The 18,231-nt window shown below is 33.3% G+C and overlaps 1 protein-coding gene across 1 annotated transcript; it reads right to left on the reverse strand.

Moving 5' to 3' along the window:
• Nucleotides 1-194: 194 nt before the first annotated feature.
• Nucleotides 195-16,382, reverse strand: LOC128161594 (uncharacterized). Its single transcript, XM_052824906.1, has 6 exons — nucleotides 16,304-16,382; nucleotides 14,164-14,249; nucleotides 11,717-11,843; nucleotides 9,314-9,480; nucleotides 8,786-8,993; nucleotides 195-1,397 (listed from the first exon to the last, which is right to left on the reverse strand). Exons 2-6 carry the CDS (start codon nucleotides 14,240-14,242, stop codon nucleotides 905-907), a joined length of 1,074 nt encoding a protein of 357 aa, XP_052680866.1. The 5' UTR covers nucleotides 14,243-14,249; nucleotides 16,304-16,382; the 3' UTR covers nucleotides 195-904.
• Nucleotides 16,383-18,231: the final 1,849 nt, after the last annotated feature.

Here is an 18,231-nt window from a genome sequence, read left to right on the forward strand (position 1 = left end):
TTCCGTTAAAAAAAACCGACTTTGACAAAATGACTGGTTTTAAACATAAAGCAGCTCTTGACTCATCATCAACGTATCAAGATTAAATCATAAAACTTCACCCGTATCCATTGGGCGTGATAACATTTTGATGTAATTAAAATGTTCAAATTCTTATCTTCAAATTTTTATAATGGATAAAAAGGTGCAATGCCATACATTTAAAAAGACAGAAAACTATCAAATGTCATACTGTAAAGTTTTAGGCAAAATATACAAAGCATAATACTATTTGTTATATTAAAAACATCCTGTTTTGTAAACACAGTTGCCAGATACAAAGTTCCATATTTAAAATAAATGAGACTTTGAAAACATTAGATAATATTAAACTATCAAACTGAAAAGATAGGTAACTTGCAAATGATAAAAAAATCTAAATCAAATGAAGTGTTAACGAATATTAATACTTAGTAAACAACCGACGTAGCCAAAAACATTATACAAGCTCAGTTTACAAAACAAAGGTTTGTGGGCATCGTATCTCTATTGTACCTGGTTGTTCATGGCATTCAAATTCAGGTTACTCATAACAAGTACCTTAGAAACGCATTGTAAATAAATAATAATGGAAAAAAGGATTTAAATTTGTAAACTTAAACAACTCATATGGAGATCATGCTTCCTAAATCTAATGCTTTGTAAAAGTTTGCGAGATTTTTGTATTTATTGTAGTACAGTAAAACACGCTTATAACGAAGTCCCAGGGACGGGCAATCGTACTTTGTTAAAAGCGTAATTCGTTATATCCGCCAAGTTTACAACATGAAATGGAGACTTGGGGAATGAAATTCACTTTGCTGTAAGCGTCAATTCATTATAAGCGTGTTCGCTATAACCGTGTTTTACTGTATTGTATTTATACCTATTTATGTACAGGACCACCTCGACAATGACCATCTAAGCTGTCGATGTCGATGATATCACGGAGTTTTAAGTAATCCCTCATTAATGTTGGAATATGTAAGGTATCAATGGCTGGAAATATCGTTGTATCCTTAGTCCTCTTCCTTAAACGTTCTCTTATTGCTGATCTACACATCTGTTTCAAGCTGTTTGGTTCGGCAACATTTACACCAAAACGTCTCAGTTTTTCTCTGATGACTCGATTGCTGTGGTCGACACTTGTGAAATGATACCCAGCCGCCAAAAACGTCTCCAAAATAACGCTAAACTTGACACAACCACCGAAACACGAATAGCGAGTGTGTCTAGAAAATTGAAACCAGACATCGCTTATGTTATACATGTTTGGATCCACACCATGCTGTAGAAGTAGGATTGCACTGTCACATTTGAAATTAAGACCAGGTGAAATACTCGATGTTTCGTGTATGGGTTTGAAGACTTTTCCTCTCCTATATATTTTGGAATATAAACACGAATTAATCGTTACAAACGTTATAAATCTAAACCCCAAACACATTCAGAGTGTCTTATCTTTCATTAATAACTGCTCTCGTATGAGTGTAAACATGTTAAAGTTGTGTATTCAACACAAACATGCTTTGTCGAAGGTTGGATCTCATAAGGTTACCTACGTATAAAATAAAGTATATGTTCGATATAAGATAATAAAATTACAATCCTCTTGAATCCTGTACCACCATTTTTTGACATTGCTGTCTTCTAACAAATTAGAGGATTTAGTTCTTATTGTCATGATATCCATTTATCAATATATAGAGTTTCGTTTGAAGAAAAGATGAAACCGTTGTGAAATAAATAATTTGTATGTAATGATTAAGCAGTCTTTAACACAGGAATAATTCTGAAATCTAGATCTGTTTAAATAAACAAGCATTCTTCGAGCATTGCACAAGAAATACGTGTCCCCTACCTGCACCCACCCACGCCCTAATTTTAAAGCAATTGTATTTTGTGATAAATAGGTCTGGAGAAAATTATTTTTAAACGTACAAAACCAAAAAGTATTAAAAACCGAGTCGTTTTGAATGAATTTTTTCATCAACTTTGAATTCAGCTGTATGTTATAATCTTAGGATTCATTTTGGGTCCATTTGCGTAAAACAACACACCGGCGTACATGTGAACATGACCATAATTGCGAGAAATTTTCAAAAATAAATAACTTTAACACCTGTTAATAAAAAAGGAATCGTAGTTGAACTCAATGAATGAAAAAAATTCTGTTTAATGGAATGGTACAGATACATTTGCACCATAAAATTTCATCCCGCCTCTCAATGTCTCACCTTCATTTATTGGAACACTGATCGAGTCTATAACTAACCCTATCGTAAATAAGTGCTTATCTAAAATTGATAAGTAATACGTAAATACTTGAGGATAAAAGTAACAAAAGTCAAATGTTCTCTGGAGGGCACACATGAGGCTGCATATTAAAACCAATTTAAAAAACTAATCAAAATGTAACTATAATCGGGCCATTATATATATATCATGCAAACAAAGCGAGGCCATAATTGGGGTAGGGATGACCAAGGGGTCATGTGATGTCCTAGTTCACAAGGAACAACAATCTCTTTTGTTTCACTTCCGATGATGACTGGAAATGACAGACGACATTCCATGATTGTGCATTCAACAAATCATATATTATATATAGATTTTCGTCACCGAAAGCAAGATTTTTGTCTTGCCAAAATGGCCGAGTGATAAAAACGGTTGCCGCTCACTGCTAGGTAAGTGGGTTCAAGAGGTCTTAACTCCAAGGCCGGGCAAAGGTAGAGCTCCAAGATGGTGAATTTCCCTGTGCTGTATGTACATCTATTTCATTCTCTATGGGTAGATATTAGTGTAGCAGCTTAGGTCAATATTTCAGCAAGATATTTCACTTGTGGATACAAGCACCAGATTTTGCATGAAGGTTCCTTGAACATTACCTGATCAAAAAATATCATTGGCCATTCAAGTTTTAGTCATTTTTAAGATGGCCGCCTCTTATTTCAAAATGGCGTCTTTTTTCATGTTTCATGATATTTTAAATATTTTTGGGTAATGTTTTTTTCTGTGAAATTATGAAGAACAATTTGTTGTTTAATATAATTTGATGTTCATTTCATATATGAACACTCTGCGCATGCGTTTAAAAAGATGCTGCAGCTCATTTTTTAATGTACATGATCTAATCGTCTAAGCAGTTGCACTGCAAAGAGCAGTGCAAAATAATTCGGACTTGAAACATTTGCATTCCCCAGAACAACTAATATAACATCAACATTTCAGTAGTGTTTGATATGAAGCCGCAATTGATGGTAAGGATGTCCCGTGTGAAACCGAAAAACTGCAATCTTATCCCAACCCTATCTGGAAGGGGATGCTGTGGTTTTTTACTTTCATAGTAACTGACCCAATGTATTGTGACCCATAGAAAATGCACAAGTCGGTCGGTATTCGTTTTACAAGATTTATTAAAACTCCGCAACTTATTTCAATATCCCGCGATATCGGGAGTCGGTGGAACGAGCGCCTTGACCGTCGCTCTCCAACTGTCGAATAATTAAACATGGCCAACAATTACATATCGATAACAAAACATTTTTAACAATAGAGAATAATAGAAAAGTAAATATAAAGAGCTACTTCAATCAACGGATTACTAAGATAAACTGAGTGTCAATAAAGGGTGTCCGGATCAAAGTCAATCAACGCCAGTGACAGGGGAAAAGGTGTCATGTCCAAGGTGAACATTTCACACGATGATAGTATGTCCAGCTTGCAATACAGATCTCTTAATATGCTCTACAAGAGCAACTCTTGAGGGATCGAGGGATGCCATTGTATGGAAGCTGCTTACGAGCAAAGAGGCCAAGACGCGTGTCATTTACTGTATTGGAAGTGCTAGACCGAATGTACATGATGTGTACAAATTCTTCTAGTTTATTAATTATATGTTCTGTCACACTGTCATAAGGAGAACTTAAGAATCTGAGTACCTCTGTTACGTTTTCAAACACATTTCAGCCTGCCATTCTGTCATTTTACCTGTCTCAACAAATGCGAACTCTGTATCCCAGTCCGTGAATGCATGAAAGAATGACAATGCTTTGATCTTGGACCCAGTGATCCAACAATGATATGAACTGGTATCCATCGCAAATCCTTGCCCTTTCAAAATGTCACCCATAACTCATCATCATTTTAATCATCAAAAACAACCACACCAATAACAACAACAATCTGTATCCGAACTCACTGTGATTATTGAATTGATAGTACCCACGGCTGCATGTTATGCATTTGCATTTTGCATTGATTTGCATTTTTTCCTTGGTTACAACTATAGTAGTTTCTGTCGTAATAGTAGAAGATACGATTTGGTCCGCTTAAATCCAGATGGTCTTGTTTTGTTCTCGTTACACAGAAAAAAAGTGTTCCAGGAGTTTGGCGGTCTAGTGTTTCTAGTTATCTTCCGTCTAGATCTAATGCCTCTTTTTCTTCTAGTTTCACCTTCAAGTTAATGGTTATCATCTTTGTAAACATCGAAGACAATAGCCTTGCGCAAGCGAAGTGCGCTAGGATAATGTCATTGGCATAGTTATCAAAGGTTTGACATTGTTCGGTTGTTTTGAATTGACTATAATGATGGACCGTCAATAACAAGTGAGGCTGTCGGTACACTGTTTGGCAATACTTGACTAGCTTCCAAAATAGGCATCGACTAAGATTTCACACCAGTATTCAAAAAAACATTTTGAGAAAGCGAGGGGGGAATTTCTGGTTTTATATTCCAAAAATTCTTGTAAATCTCATTGCTCTGACAGGAAATAAAAGTCTAGATAACAGGCTACAGTCATCTTCTAAATTTGCTAACTATGTCTTTGAAGAATCAGCTTTTTTGTTTGGAAACTTTACCATTAGAAAAACTGAATCACTGAATTTTTCAAGCATAGCCATTGCACAAGCCCATGAGCAGAACAGTGCAATTGTAAAAGGTGATGATGGTGCGATATTGCTAACTGTCAAAGAATCTAGAGGGTAGGTAACTGGAAACAGTAGACTTGGAACTCTTTTTTCGGTGTATCGAGAAAAAACTGAACTATTGGGTTTTTAGCAAACAAAATCGTATCTGTAACTATAACGACAGAAACTACTATAGTCGTAACTAAGGAAAAAATGTTGTCAGTAACAGAGCTATAGATACAGACTTTGTATCATCTTGAAACCATGAAGAAGCTGACATTTGTATGTTCCTACATACAAAACATGAAGCCTTGGGTAGTATCAAATCAAGTTCGGATACAGATTGTTGTTGTTATTGGTGTGGGTGTTTTTGATGATTTGAAGATTGATGAGTTATGGGTGAAAGGGCAGGAATTTGCGATCGATACCAATTCATGATAATATTTGGTCAGTGGGTCCAAGTTCAAAAGCACTTTAATTCTTTCATGCATTCACGGATTGTGATACAGAGTCCGTATTTGATGGGACATGTAAAATGACAGCATGGAAGGCTGAAATGTGTTTGAGAGCGTTGCAGAGGTATTTGGATTCTTAAGTTCTCCTTGTGACTGTGTGACAGAACATATAATCAATTTGTACACATCATGTATGTTCGGTCCAGCACTGCCAATAGAGTAAATGACACGCGCCTTGACCTCTTTGCTCGTAAGCAGCGTCCGTACAATAGCATCCCTCGATCCCTCAGAAGCTGCTCTTGTAGAGCATATTAAGAGATCTGTTTTGCAAGCTAAACATACATTGGGTCGGTTACTATGTAAGTAATAAAACTCACCATCCCTTTCCAGATAGGTTTGGGGTAAAGATTACGGTTTTCAGATTTCACACTGGACATCCTTACCACCAATGGCGGCTTCATGTTAAGAACTACTGAAATGTTGATGTAATGTTAGTTTTTCTGGGGAATGCAAATGTTTCAAGTCCGAATTATTTTGCACTGCTCTTTGCAGTGCAACTGCTTAGACGATTAGATCATGTACATTAAAAAATGAGCTGCAGCATCTTTTTAAACGCATGCGCAGAGTGTTCATATATGAAATGAACATCAAATTATGCAGTACCCGCAACGTTATTTTTTACAAGATAAACGATAGGATAGGATTCACGCACGATAGGATAGCATTAACCAGGTCTAGGCAACCTCCGTTTTTGGAGGATAGATTTTATCCTCCAAAATTGGAGGATAGATGTTTGCGCCCCTTGGTGGATCTTTTCAGATGAAGGGCAATTAACTCTGTTGTTACAAAGGGAGTTAACTATGAATAAAATATAATTGTTAGACAATAAAAATATCACCTTATTTAGCTATAAATAATTATATCTATTGATAATATTTAATAAATATTTATGTTTAAATAATTACAGGGCTGATTTTAAAGAAAAATATTTTATGTGAAGACTCTCACATTTTTTTCAATATTCAGGATAATTGATAATTATAAATGGTATCATTTTGATTGATAAAATTTAACAATGTCTTTTTGTGTGAAGGGATTAAATTTAAATGATACTTAATAACCTGTGAATTAATTAGAATAAGAGCTACAAAGTTCCTAAGGTATATGCAAACATTTACTTTGTACATGTACAATATAGCAGATCAAGATATCTATTATGTGTCTCTAAACGTGAATGAACTCATTAATGTTTTAATGAGGAATAAACATCACTGTATTGTGATTTTTATTAAATGAAAAAGATGTAAATAGTCTATGTCATTTGTAAAACTGAACACAGGAAGTACACTCTTTCAAAGCATATTGTGAAAATACTATACATAGAATTTCAAATCGCCGCATACAATCATTAGTTTATTTCCTTAACTTTAATTCCCATATGGTCTGGTGCTTGCATTTTCTCATTAAAGATATGCACAAAGCCTTTAAAATATACCCATGCTATCCTCCAAAAAAGGAGGATAATTACACCCACAATGCAAAGTGACTTTCCATATATGGTAAAAATCAGCAGCCATCTTGAAATTGAGCTATCCTCCAAAAACGGAGGTTGCCTAGACCTGTTAACGCACGATAGAACAGTATACACGCACGACAGGATAGGATTAACGCACGATAGAACAGTATACACGCACGATATGATAGGATTGATACACGATAGGAAAGGATACACGATGTTCATGATAAACGTATGATCGCTTTAAACGATATTTACGAACATACTGATAATGGCAGAATTTGAGAGAGAACACGTACAAATAAAGATTTACGTGGATTTTCTTTTTAGTAACAATTGCCGAGTTGTTAATCATCGCTGCATCATTTATACAATGTATAAAAATGACCAGTTAATTGTTTTTCAACTAAAATTATGAGCTTTAATGATCAATAACTTTTCTGTAGTGTTAAAATTGTTTTCATTACTGAACACCCTAGCCGATCGCCGCGAATATTTCAGCCCGAAATTAAATCACTCGGAAAATAGCGGGTTTGATTATATAAATCCAACTCTTGTATAAAGTAAATATAAAATCTTTCATACGTACATTTCTTCTGTGTAAGAAAATGATGCATTAAAAACGAATTATAACAGACAAGTTAAATAAATATTTACGCAGATACACATTCTGCGTACGATTTGTTAACATTGTTTTCATTACACCCTAGCTGATTGTCGAGAACATTTCAGCCTGAAATCAAATATCACTCGGAAAATAACGGGTTCAAAATACAACTCGGGTTTTGATTAAATATAAATTATATCATAAATAGTTTTGTTTCTGTAAAATATGATGTAACAAAATTATATTGCATAAAAGTTAATGTTTACGCAGGTATACACTCTGCGTACGATTTAATATATTCGATATACAGGTAAATATGTTACCTTGTTCCTAAGAACTTCGTTTTTCATTTTCAATGTTAACAGATATGATTTACATATAATATTGGTTAATTTTGATCTAAAAAAAAATAAAAATTAGTATCCTGACGGAATGTTGGATAGGATTTTACAATTACTGTTCGATAAATATTCGTATACGGCGCACCGAACGAGTTGCAACTTAGTAATACTTATGAAAAGGCACGAAACGATTAACACGATATGATAAACGGAAGAATTGTTGAAAATAAACGATAAACCTGATAGGATTAACGCACAATAGGATAGGATTAACGCACGATAGAACAGTATACACGCACGATAGGATAGAATTAACGCACGATAGAACAGTATACACGCACGATACGATAGGATTGATACACGATACGATTGGATAGGATTGTAAAAAAATAACGTTGCGGGTACTGTATCATACAACAAATTCTTCTTCATAATTTCACAGAAAATAAAAACATTACCCAGAAATATTTAAAATATCATGAAAACAATATGAAAAAAGACGCCATTTTGAAATAAGAGGCGGCCATCTTAAAAATGACCAAAACTTGAATGGCCAACGATATTTTATGATCAAGTAATGTTCAAGGAACCTTCATGCAAACTTTGGTGCTTGTATCCACAAGTGAAATATTCCATCCACTATCCGCTACACTTTATATGTTAATTTGAGTGTTATTGCAATGTTTGTGCCTATGCCTTTTGAAGAACATCTATTTATGCATTTTTGTCACATTACAATTTAAAGGAAAAAAACTTGGCGAACGGAGGACCTTAATATTAAGAACTGAGCAAACAAAGAAAGTTTTCAAACTTGTTTGGAAATCGGAATGGGGACAGAATGACTGACAAACTGTGATAAAGACGAAATTCTCTCCCTCTTTTCTGTTTTCGCATAATAAGAACGAGGTGATATTTTGAGAATGTAATCTGTTATAATTACCCAAAAAACAGACAAGGTCCCCATCTCGTTGTGTTCAACTTTGCCCCGGCCTCAAGATAAAGTTCCAAGAAGTGTTGTGGGCGGTAACAGCCTTTATTATACCGGGAATAAGTTCGTCTAACGTGATCAAAGATACTGTACAATTCTTCCTCGGGTTCCTCAAGTTCGACACACTGCCGACGACCTTGAAATCCATTTACATTTGCCCCTATATATTCAACAAATATATAAGTTCATGACAAGAAATAACGTTGAATAACAAACCAAACAATCTCCCCCCCCCCCTTTAAAACATTGTGTTCATTAATTGAGAATTCAAAAAAATGATGAACATAGAGTCAAGTAAAATCATTTGATTTGAACTTACGAACAACATATTATAAAACATGCATTGAGAAACATTTCATTACAAAACCAGACAAATTACTAATTGTAATGATGATAAGATTGTCAAAAAGAATTATTCCTTTCTTTTATTTCATTTATATGTAAAACAAACAAAAAAGGGGGAACAAAAACGAACTCTACCTGATTTCAACAATAATTTCACTATCTCTGCATCTCCAACATTTGTTGCAAAATACAACGGTGGGACACCCTCTTCGGACGGAAATTGCATATCCCTAGGACGAACTTGTAAGTTTACGTCTGCGCCGAGTTTTATAAGTTCAGTGGCTAGTTTTAATTCCCTATACCTGAAATTCAGTTGGAACATGTATTACAAACAGCTGTCCATCACGTTGTTACGTTATTTCAAAACTTTTCAAGCACAAAATAAACATAAATAAAATCTTGATAAATTTAATCAATTTTTTGAATAATCATCTATGACATAATTTGACAAATGTCCCATTTATATATATATATATATAGAGAGAGAGAGAGAGAGAGAGAGAGAGAGAGAGAGAGAGAGAGAGAGAGAGAGAGAGAGAGAGAGAGTATGATAAGGCTAAAATATGCAAACTAACAATCTGTTATAAAATAAAAGGAAATAAAATTAATCCTTTCGGAGAAGATATGTGATATAATAGCATCCATATGCATGTTATATAGATGCCTTTTGGCTTGGGCTCATCATTCTAATCGGCTCGGTATACAAACCCTTTTCCAAATCAATTGGGGCTAAAAGGTAGCAAAAAGTTTAGCTCGTTCATATTTAAAAAAAATTATTACAATCTTTTTAATTTAAAGTTTTCCAAAGGCAATAGTCCAGCCACTATCATTAATGTATCGGACATCAATTTTTCCCTAGACAAGTCCAGCATGTTTTTAACCATAAGGCAATCAAAGGACGATCAATTTGGCAGAGGCTGAGAGGGGGAGCTTTTTGCAAACTTTGACTAAAGTTTTCCAAAGGCAATAGTCCAGCCACTATCATTAATGTATCGGACATCAATTTTTCCCTAGACAAGTCCAACATGTTTTTAACCATCAGACCAATTTGGCAGAGGGTGAGAGGGGTAGCTTTTTGCATTGAAAAATCTTCCAGTTTTCATTGTCCAGTAAGGTATATGTTAGGCTTTATGTCCATGAGGCCCTTAATTAACGGTCTATTATTCTGTCAATCTGATGGTAGCCCATTCACTAGATTTCAGTTCTCAGCAGTTATAAATAAAGCCACTAGGCCTAAAGCGCTAGGACTGCGTAGCCATCGATACAAAGTACATTCTTTTCGGATAGGGGCTGCCACCGTTGCATATCAGCAAGGTTGCCATTCAGATTCTATTTCAGAGTCAGGCAGATGGAAATCACAAATTTGTAAATCCTATATTCGTTGCCCTATTAAAGTAGTTAGCTGTTAAACTCTCTGCTTTCATATTCTGCAGTATGGTGTGTGGTGTCTTCCATTATTAAACATGTCTTTCTGGCAGCCATGCTTAGAACAGGAGGGATTAACTTGGGGTTGAACAGATTGAAAATAGAAATATGGTGGCAAGGTTATGCCGGATTAAATTTCACTGACCTATGAAAAAAAGGTCATATATCTTACTAGATTAGAGTAAGCCCCTGACTTTCTTGTTAATCATTGTGGGGGTAATGATTCAGGTGACTCTGACTGGCTCCTCGCTGAGTTGATAGAACATATGTCCTAGAGCATAACCAGCCTACCGAAGACTAAGTTAATTTGGTCGCAAATATTGCCACGCAAGTCTTATAGATATTCTTCAGATCTTGAAGCTATGGAGACAATAGGGCAACATCATGTCAAAAACAGGGCTTGGGGGCATATATTAAACACACAGATATTATTGGGAACATCAACCAGTTTTCGGGGCAATGGTAATGTGCATCTCAATCCTTTGGGTAACAACAAATTCTTGAGTGACATTCAGTGGGGCCTTGAATATTTCCGGAAAGGACTTGAGACCGTATTTCCGGCCGAACGCCAATGAAGGGTTATTTCACATACAAACAATGCAACTTAATACTAAATAGGGTATCTTTAAAGCATTATAATCATAAATTTAATAGATGGCTTTTGGTCGTGGGTGAGTTGAATTGGGCTCCCCTTGTGGGGTAACCTTAAACCTTCGGTGCCCCCGTCCATTCAACTAATGTGACAAGTTTGTGTAAATAATTAGCATATATATTGTTCGCAGTTAACCCGGAACAATCAAATACTATTGATTTGATGCTGCTGCTCATTTTGTGCTTCTTGCTTCTGCTGATACCATCTTACATTCTAATTATAGACATTCAAATGTTCAAACTGCTTTTATTGCCACGACCAAAAACGCCAAACAGTAAAAATCTAATTACACAATTACTTGTGTTTGGTAATTTCTTCCATATAGATAATAGCTTCTATATGCAAGTTAATTTTAAGACACAATTATCTGTGTTTGATAATTCCTCCTATATAGATAATGTGATTTTGTTTGTTTATGCACCATTTTATTCCAGGCATTATATAGTGTACAATTAACTCACATGCAGGCTATAACTAAAGGAGTATATTCTTTGTAAACTTCCATTCCATTCTCCTCTGTATATCCAAATATTCTCGTCCATAAGGTTACCTTATTTATGATAAGAGTGTCGACACTTTTTAATCGCACTGTAAAACAAAATCCTTAACGTAAATCATATAAAATAAAAATAAGAATATGAGAAAAATATTTAAAAATTTTCTTATATGTAAAATTGTCTGTAAAATTTGCCAATGATTGTGCATGATTATAGTCAATGTACCTTTCAATTATTTACTTACGAATTTTTTTTATTTGGTCAAATTTTCCTAGATTCAGGGATATTAATCATAGAATTACTTTGTTTGCAATCAAAAAGCATTTTGGTTTTCATTTTTTTTTATGATTCAAGAAGTATTTATTCAATGATTTTTAAATACAATGAAAAAGAATTGAACGGGTACCATACCTGTACGTATTTTGTCTTACAGTCAAGGAACACTAAACAATGTTTTTGACAGAGTATAAGTCTGTAATACATGTACATATAAAACTTTGTCCAGTGTGAGATTTTTCTGTTTAACACCGTTTTTTTTACAAAGTCGCTATTAAACATGAAAAATACAACGTTTGCTGTAATAAAATGATAATTGATGGAATGCGCTAATCCATGAGGTAATTGGTTTTTTTTACTTATTAATTTCAAATATATTTATTGAAATAATACTATGTGCTTCCTTTTTTTGACTTGCATTGGATGTATATGTAGCACTCGGACGAAGGCGTCTTAACAATGATTTAAATGAAATGAGATTATGACTCAGAGTTTACTCACTGGGCGTGTTTAGTTTGAGACATGCTGTTTATTATGGTACTTTTATTTTTATGATTGAAATGAATATAGAAATTCATAAGAATATAAATTTTGAAATGTTGTGGCAATCTTTTTTCATCAGTAAATAAATGAAATTGCAACTCTTACATGCATCTGTTTCTCACATTCATGTAATACTTGATTAAAGATATAGATCTTTGTATAACAATCTATATGGAACAGCAAAAAATCTAAATCGAACGAAAACGTATAATGACAAAGGGGTGTATATACTGAAGAGATTCTGATCAGAAAATACATGTAACACAGTTAAGACATGTTTTGTTAATTTTTTATTTTTTTTTTAATTGTATTTATTTTACAATATATCATACAGATAATTTAATTGTATTTAACATTATTTAAACCTCTGTGTTGAGGAGGATCCATGATTTGACGTCAGGGGGCCGACAGTAAAAACCAGTGGGTGTGGGGTCAGCTCTGAGGCCCTATTTGATCGAGGGCAAAGCCTTGGTAGTGGCAGAGGGGATGGAGCCCTTAGCAGGTCATGAATTTTAGAGATTTTACAGGGTACAGATTAAAGTCTCGTAAGTAAACATTTGTACTTATTCTTTCATGATAAAAAAAAAAAGATAATCAAAATTACGATTTGTTTAGAAATGCAACCAAGCCATCAGAAGCGGCTTCTGCCTTGATTAAATTCTAGAAACGTATACTTTCATTTCTACATCTCTTTGATTAATAAATGGGTGTAAATTATATTTATTTTAAGAATCCAATGTTTAAAACACTGTCTGTTTGGTTATACTTTCTTACCAATTTTAAAATGTAGATGATTTCAAAATATACTGCAAAGTGCAAATATATCAAAGAAAATCTTCATAAACTAAACTTTGTAATAAAGAATAGTTAAGTGATAAGAAACGATGTAACATACTTACATGTGTACTTACAAATCTACTGTGCAAGTTTTGATTACATTAAACATGTTAATTAAGTCTCTTAACATTGGAAAACATACTATAACAATCGAGCAATTGTCTTAAGTGGTTGATACATCATGTAATTCATTGTAGGAACTCTGTTTTATGGGTTTTCTTTATATTACACAACTGGACACACAAGATTTCTATGTAGAAAAGCCTTTAGTTTCTGACAATGTCGATAGTTAGACCCACGATACGTTTCATTTCGTTGGTATCTTAAATTTGAAAATTGAATCCGCCACTTTAAATAAAAATATTGCTGAGAAGGGAGCCACATAAGGTACATTGAACAAACAGAGCAAACATGACGATACATTTTGCAGTGTTTTTTTTTAAAACCAAGCATTTAATTTGCACGTTCAGATTTTTGAAGTTATATTTCTACTCTACATGTCCGGATCTAGATGGAAGATCGTAATGAAAACAAATCCGAAACTCAGATATCCTTCCACCCCCCAACCGACAGAATATTCATACTTATTAATTCTGAATTCACAAATAACCAAAAATAGGGATCAATTCCCCCTTGAAAACAAAACATTTCCTCTAAACCATGCCCCTTAAAAGAAATATCCGGATCCACGCATGCTAAACACTTGCATGGTACAATGTACTTTAAAATGTAGAGTAACAATTTGTTTGTCTTACGTGAGTTCCAGGCGTAACTTATTAAAGTGTCCTCAAGTTCTGGTGGTTCACTTAGGAAATATTGCAAGATGTTTCCCATCTCCAAACTGGAAAACAACCAAGGAAATTTGTTTGAAATCTATTATTAATCAATTATATTATTAATTTGAGATCAAAAACCTCTTTCAGTAAAGAAAAAAACTGGAGCGCTTTTTTTTTAAAATAAGATAGAAATGCACACCTTTTATTCTTTGAAATTATGTATTTTAGACATATACATGATTGTACACTTGTCAGGTGATATCTCAGAATGAGTCAATAAATTCAAATAACTTTAACCAAAACGCTAGAAATTCTTTTAGCTTGAATAATTTAATTTTTTAATTTTCAAAAGTAATTCTTAATAGAGAGACATTTGAAAATTTCTACCTATCTCTCACGTAATTAAAAAAAAGTTCAATATGTATATATCACACGTAAAACGGTATTTTTTTTTTCAAAAACGGAAAATATATTTCAATTTGACACACTTTTTGAATGGTCAATAATTTGTCCACTAGTTTGTAAGGACAGTTCTAGTTCTTTTTATTAATAAATATCGCGCGCTTTATAAATAGAAATTACACGACCACCATGCTCTAACAAATTTTCTGCGGGAATGGTAATGCAACTCTTTGGGGATGAATGAGGAAAAAATTCCTCTGATCAATAAGACGTCACAATAAGCAACATGATGTCATATTTCACTCAAGAAACCTTATATTAAGAAACTCGTGAAATTTTGTCACTGTCAAACAGATCATATAATCTATATATCAGTTTAATCAAATTTGACCTTTTGCATAAAGGTCCGGTCAAGGTCACAATAATTTCCCTCAACTTAAAGGAAGATAAAAATGAATGTAGTTATCTGCAGTTATATAGACCTCTGTTTAAGGTATGAAATTTCTATTCTTCAATGAAGTGAAAGAACATTAGAATGTCTATCAGCGTATACTAATTAATCGGAATAAACATTAAAACTTAAATGCTATTGCTTAGACCGCATTTTCTCTAATTTGATTAAATTTTGAAGATATTCATATTATTTTTGATGCTCCCAATATTACAATATTTTTGATTGTTACACAAAAATCTATTTATAGAATGAGCGCTTAAAAAGCTGATAAAAATGTAATTTGAAAGGCAAATCATATCTTAAAAACATATTCTGAACCGCAAGTATCTTATCATTAGTTCATATTAGAAAAAAAATCAAAAATTAATGTTATTGTTTTCAAAAGGCTAAGACTCATGAATCTACAGCAATACTGAATTGCAAAAACATGATATTTTCCTACGCCAACGTTCCGTCAAAAATATTGTATTTAAAACTTTGATTACTATTTCTATGGCAAGTTGTATGATAGTAAAAAAAAGAACGAAAAATATGATATTTTAATTTTCTTTCATCTTGATTTAAAGAACATTAATTTTTATCAATTTTACTTTTGACATGTCGAAAACCAGAAAGACTCTTTCCTTTACTGTGAGGTTCTACCATGGCACGACAGCTTCAAAGAGCGACAGGAGCAGAAATAAAATTCCATAATAAACATTCGCTTGATATTAACATTTAGCATTGTTTTCATAAAAATAAACAATTTTTTTAAAAAAATGACAATAATATCGACAATTATTAAACTCGTAGTTGCCTTAACCTACCCACGTATGTATTAATAACTTTTATTTCTTGGGGTTTATGTTTGTCGGTATGGAAATTCCTCCTGGCTCGTAGGACGTTATTTCGTTGGTTGCAAGTTCGTAAGAATTTTTTTAGTAAATATAAAACAAATGATTGTAAATACGTTTGTAGGGAGGATGTAAATATATGGGCAAGGGTTACCCACGAAAGTCACGAACATTGGTCCTCCAATAACAGTGATGATTCCACAGCATCGAAAACAAATTATTTTTCCGTCTGGATATTTTTTTCTCGAACTATTGATAAAACGGGTTTCCATACAAATATGTTTGTATTAGATGAATGTAAAATGAATGATGATTTTAATTGATGACTTAACACGTCTTTTTAAGAATTATTTTAGCAGATTCTTGTAAACGATATTTTTTAAAAAATGAATGTTTTCAAGAAAATTTAAAATAAAGCTTACATACTTACATGTTACTAAGATCACAGGAGATGAAACTGAAAATAGTTTTGTGCAGTATAATTCATTTGTTTATATAGTCTATTTCTGCAACGTGTCATACCATGTCAGGTGGCAGTCAGCGAAATTCTATTTTTTGAAATGACAACTATTTCCCCACATGCATGACTACACATATGATATATGAATTTGTGTTTTATATCCATTGGAGAGCAAAGTGAAAACAAAAATGTTACGTGCACCGAAATTCTCTCCATTTTTTTTATTCTTTGGTCCTTTCCTTTATTTTGATAAGTGTATAGCAGCCATGACAGAATATAATTTCCTTTTATATCAACAAATTCAGTTTATACAAGCCCCGACAATTCACCGGAATGTAAACAAGGATGATTTTAAGTAATGTGAAAATATTTCTAGTCAGTATAATAATTAGTTCATTTCTGGTAAGCTGAAAAATTTGCTAGAGACTCAGAGCAACCGCAAAGTATTTGCAACGGCGTTTTAAGGTAGAATAAAACATTTTTCTATTCGACGAGTTTATGTCTGCACCGGATAACCCGACCATTGTTTATGTACTGCCAAAAACAAAATATCAAATATTTGTCAATATTACTTTGTTCAATTTTTTTTGTTTTGAGAGAGAGAAACACGTGAAATTTAACGTATACTAATAGCACTTGATATAAAGGGGCTAGTCAGGAGGACATTTGATGATAATTGAATTACCAAAAACAAAAATCAAAAGTTATTCAAAAACTAAAACTTTTAAAGTCGTACAGCCGATCATAACCAGAGTGAACGAAAAATACGTTTGATTACAATCAACTACAGCATGTACATATTGTTGATCATACTGTAAACATTGGAAAAATGCATTCGAATTTATATTTAGTGGACAGTTTCTCAATCTTTCCTTTTCAGAGCTGGCTAGTTAAGAGATTTTTCTGATAAAATAAGCCTACATGTTAAACGGAAAATTTTATAATTTTAAAAGATTCAATCTATTTCGTATTTTTCTAAAAGTAAGAAGTGAGCTTGAATTTGGGTTTCTTCTTTTCAAAGAAAAAAATGTACTGGAATTCATAAAAGTATGGAAAGTTTAATAACCTGTTAGCATATATATGGCAAGTGGCATTTTGGGGACTTTAAAACGACTTCTGCTTATCAAATATAGAAACATAAGTACCTAACCATCTGCATCTTTTTCTTGGGGGGGGGGGGGCAATAGAGAGAGAGAAAATTTAAAGATACTAGATACACTCTCCTATTCACCTTCAAGGGAAAGGATTTGATGTATTGGGAGGGGGGGTCGTATAGATTTTTGGGTCAATCTGTTGGGTTTTTTATTTTCTAATCCGTGGGGGGATAGGTAGAACGAAACAAACTTCTACCTTAACGTTAATTTTGTTTATATTACCACGGTTTTCAAATATGTTCCCCTTCAAAATGGGGGACTCCCACACATTTCAATTTTATATATGTAAGTTTAAAAAACAGTATGAGGGACAACCCCCTCTTCCTCCTGATATGTGCCTGATATATCAATTTTATAAACAAATTGTGTTATTCCATTATTTTAGATCTTGAAATCACATGATAATGGTTTTGAAGTTAGTGACTATTGAAATATTTAAATTAAAAACTATATAAAAAAAGTAGGTTTCGCCAATAACATGTGCAGGTCTATTTAAATATAATGTCAATCTTTGTAGTTCGACGTACTGATAGGTCTTCAAAGAAATGGACAGTAAAATCCTTAATACATGAAAGCATTTATTCCTTTCTAGAGAACATAAATCCGCACTCGAATCTACGCGCTCTACAATGATTGCATCCTAATTATTGGTAAATGGTACAATTTAACACACGAATTTTTGAATTGTTCTACTGTTTCTGTGGTATAGCGTCATCATTTAAATTTGCACATTTATCTAAAATT

The sequence above is a fragment of the Crassostrea angulata genome, chromosome 8 (assembly GCF_025612915.1).
Source record: "Crassostrea angulata isolate pt1a10 chromosome 8, ASM2561291v2, whole genome shotgun sequence".
In the NCBI taxonomy this organism is placed as follows: domain Eukaryota; kingdom Metazoa; phylum Mollusca; class Bivalvia; order Ostreida; family Ostreidae; genus Magallana; species Magallana angulata.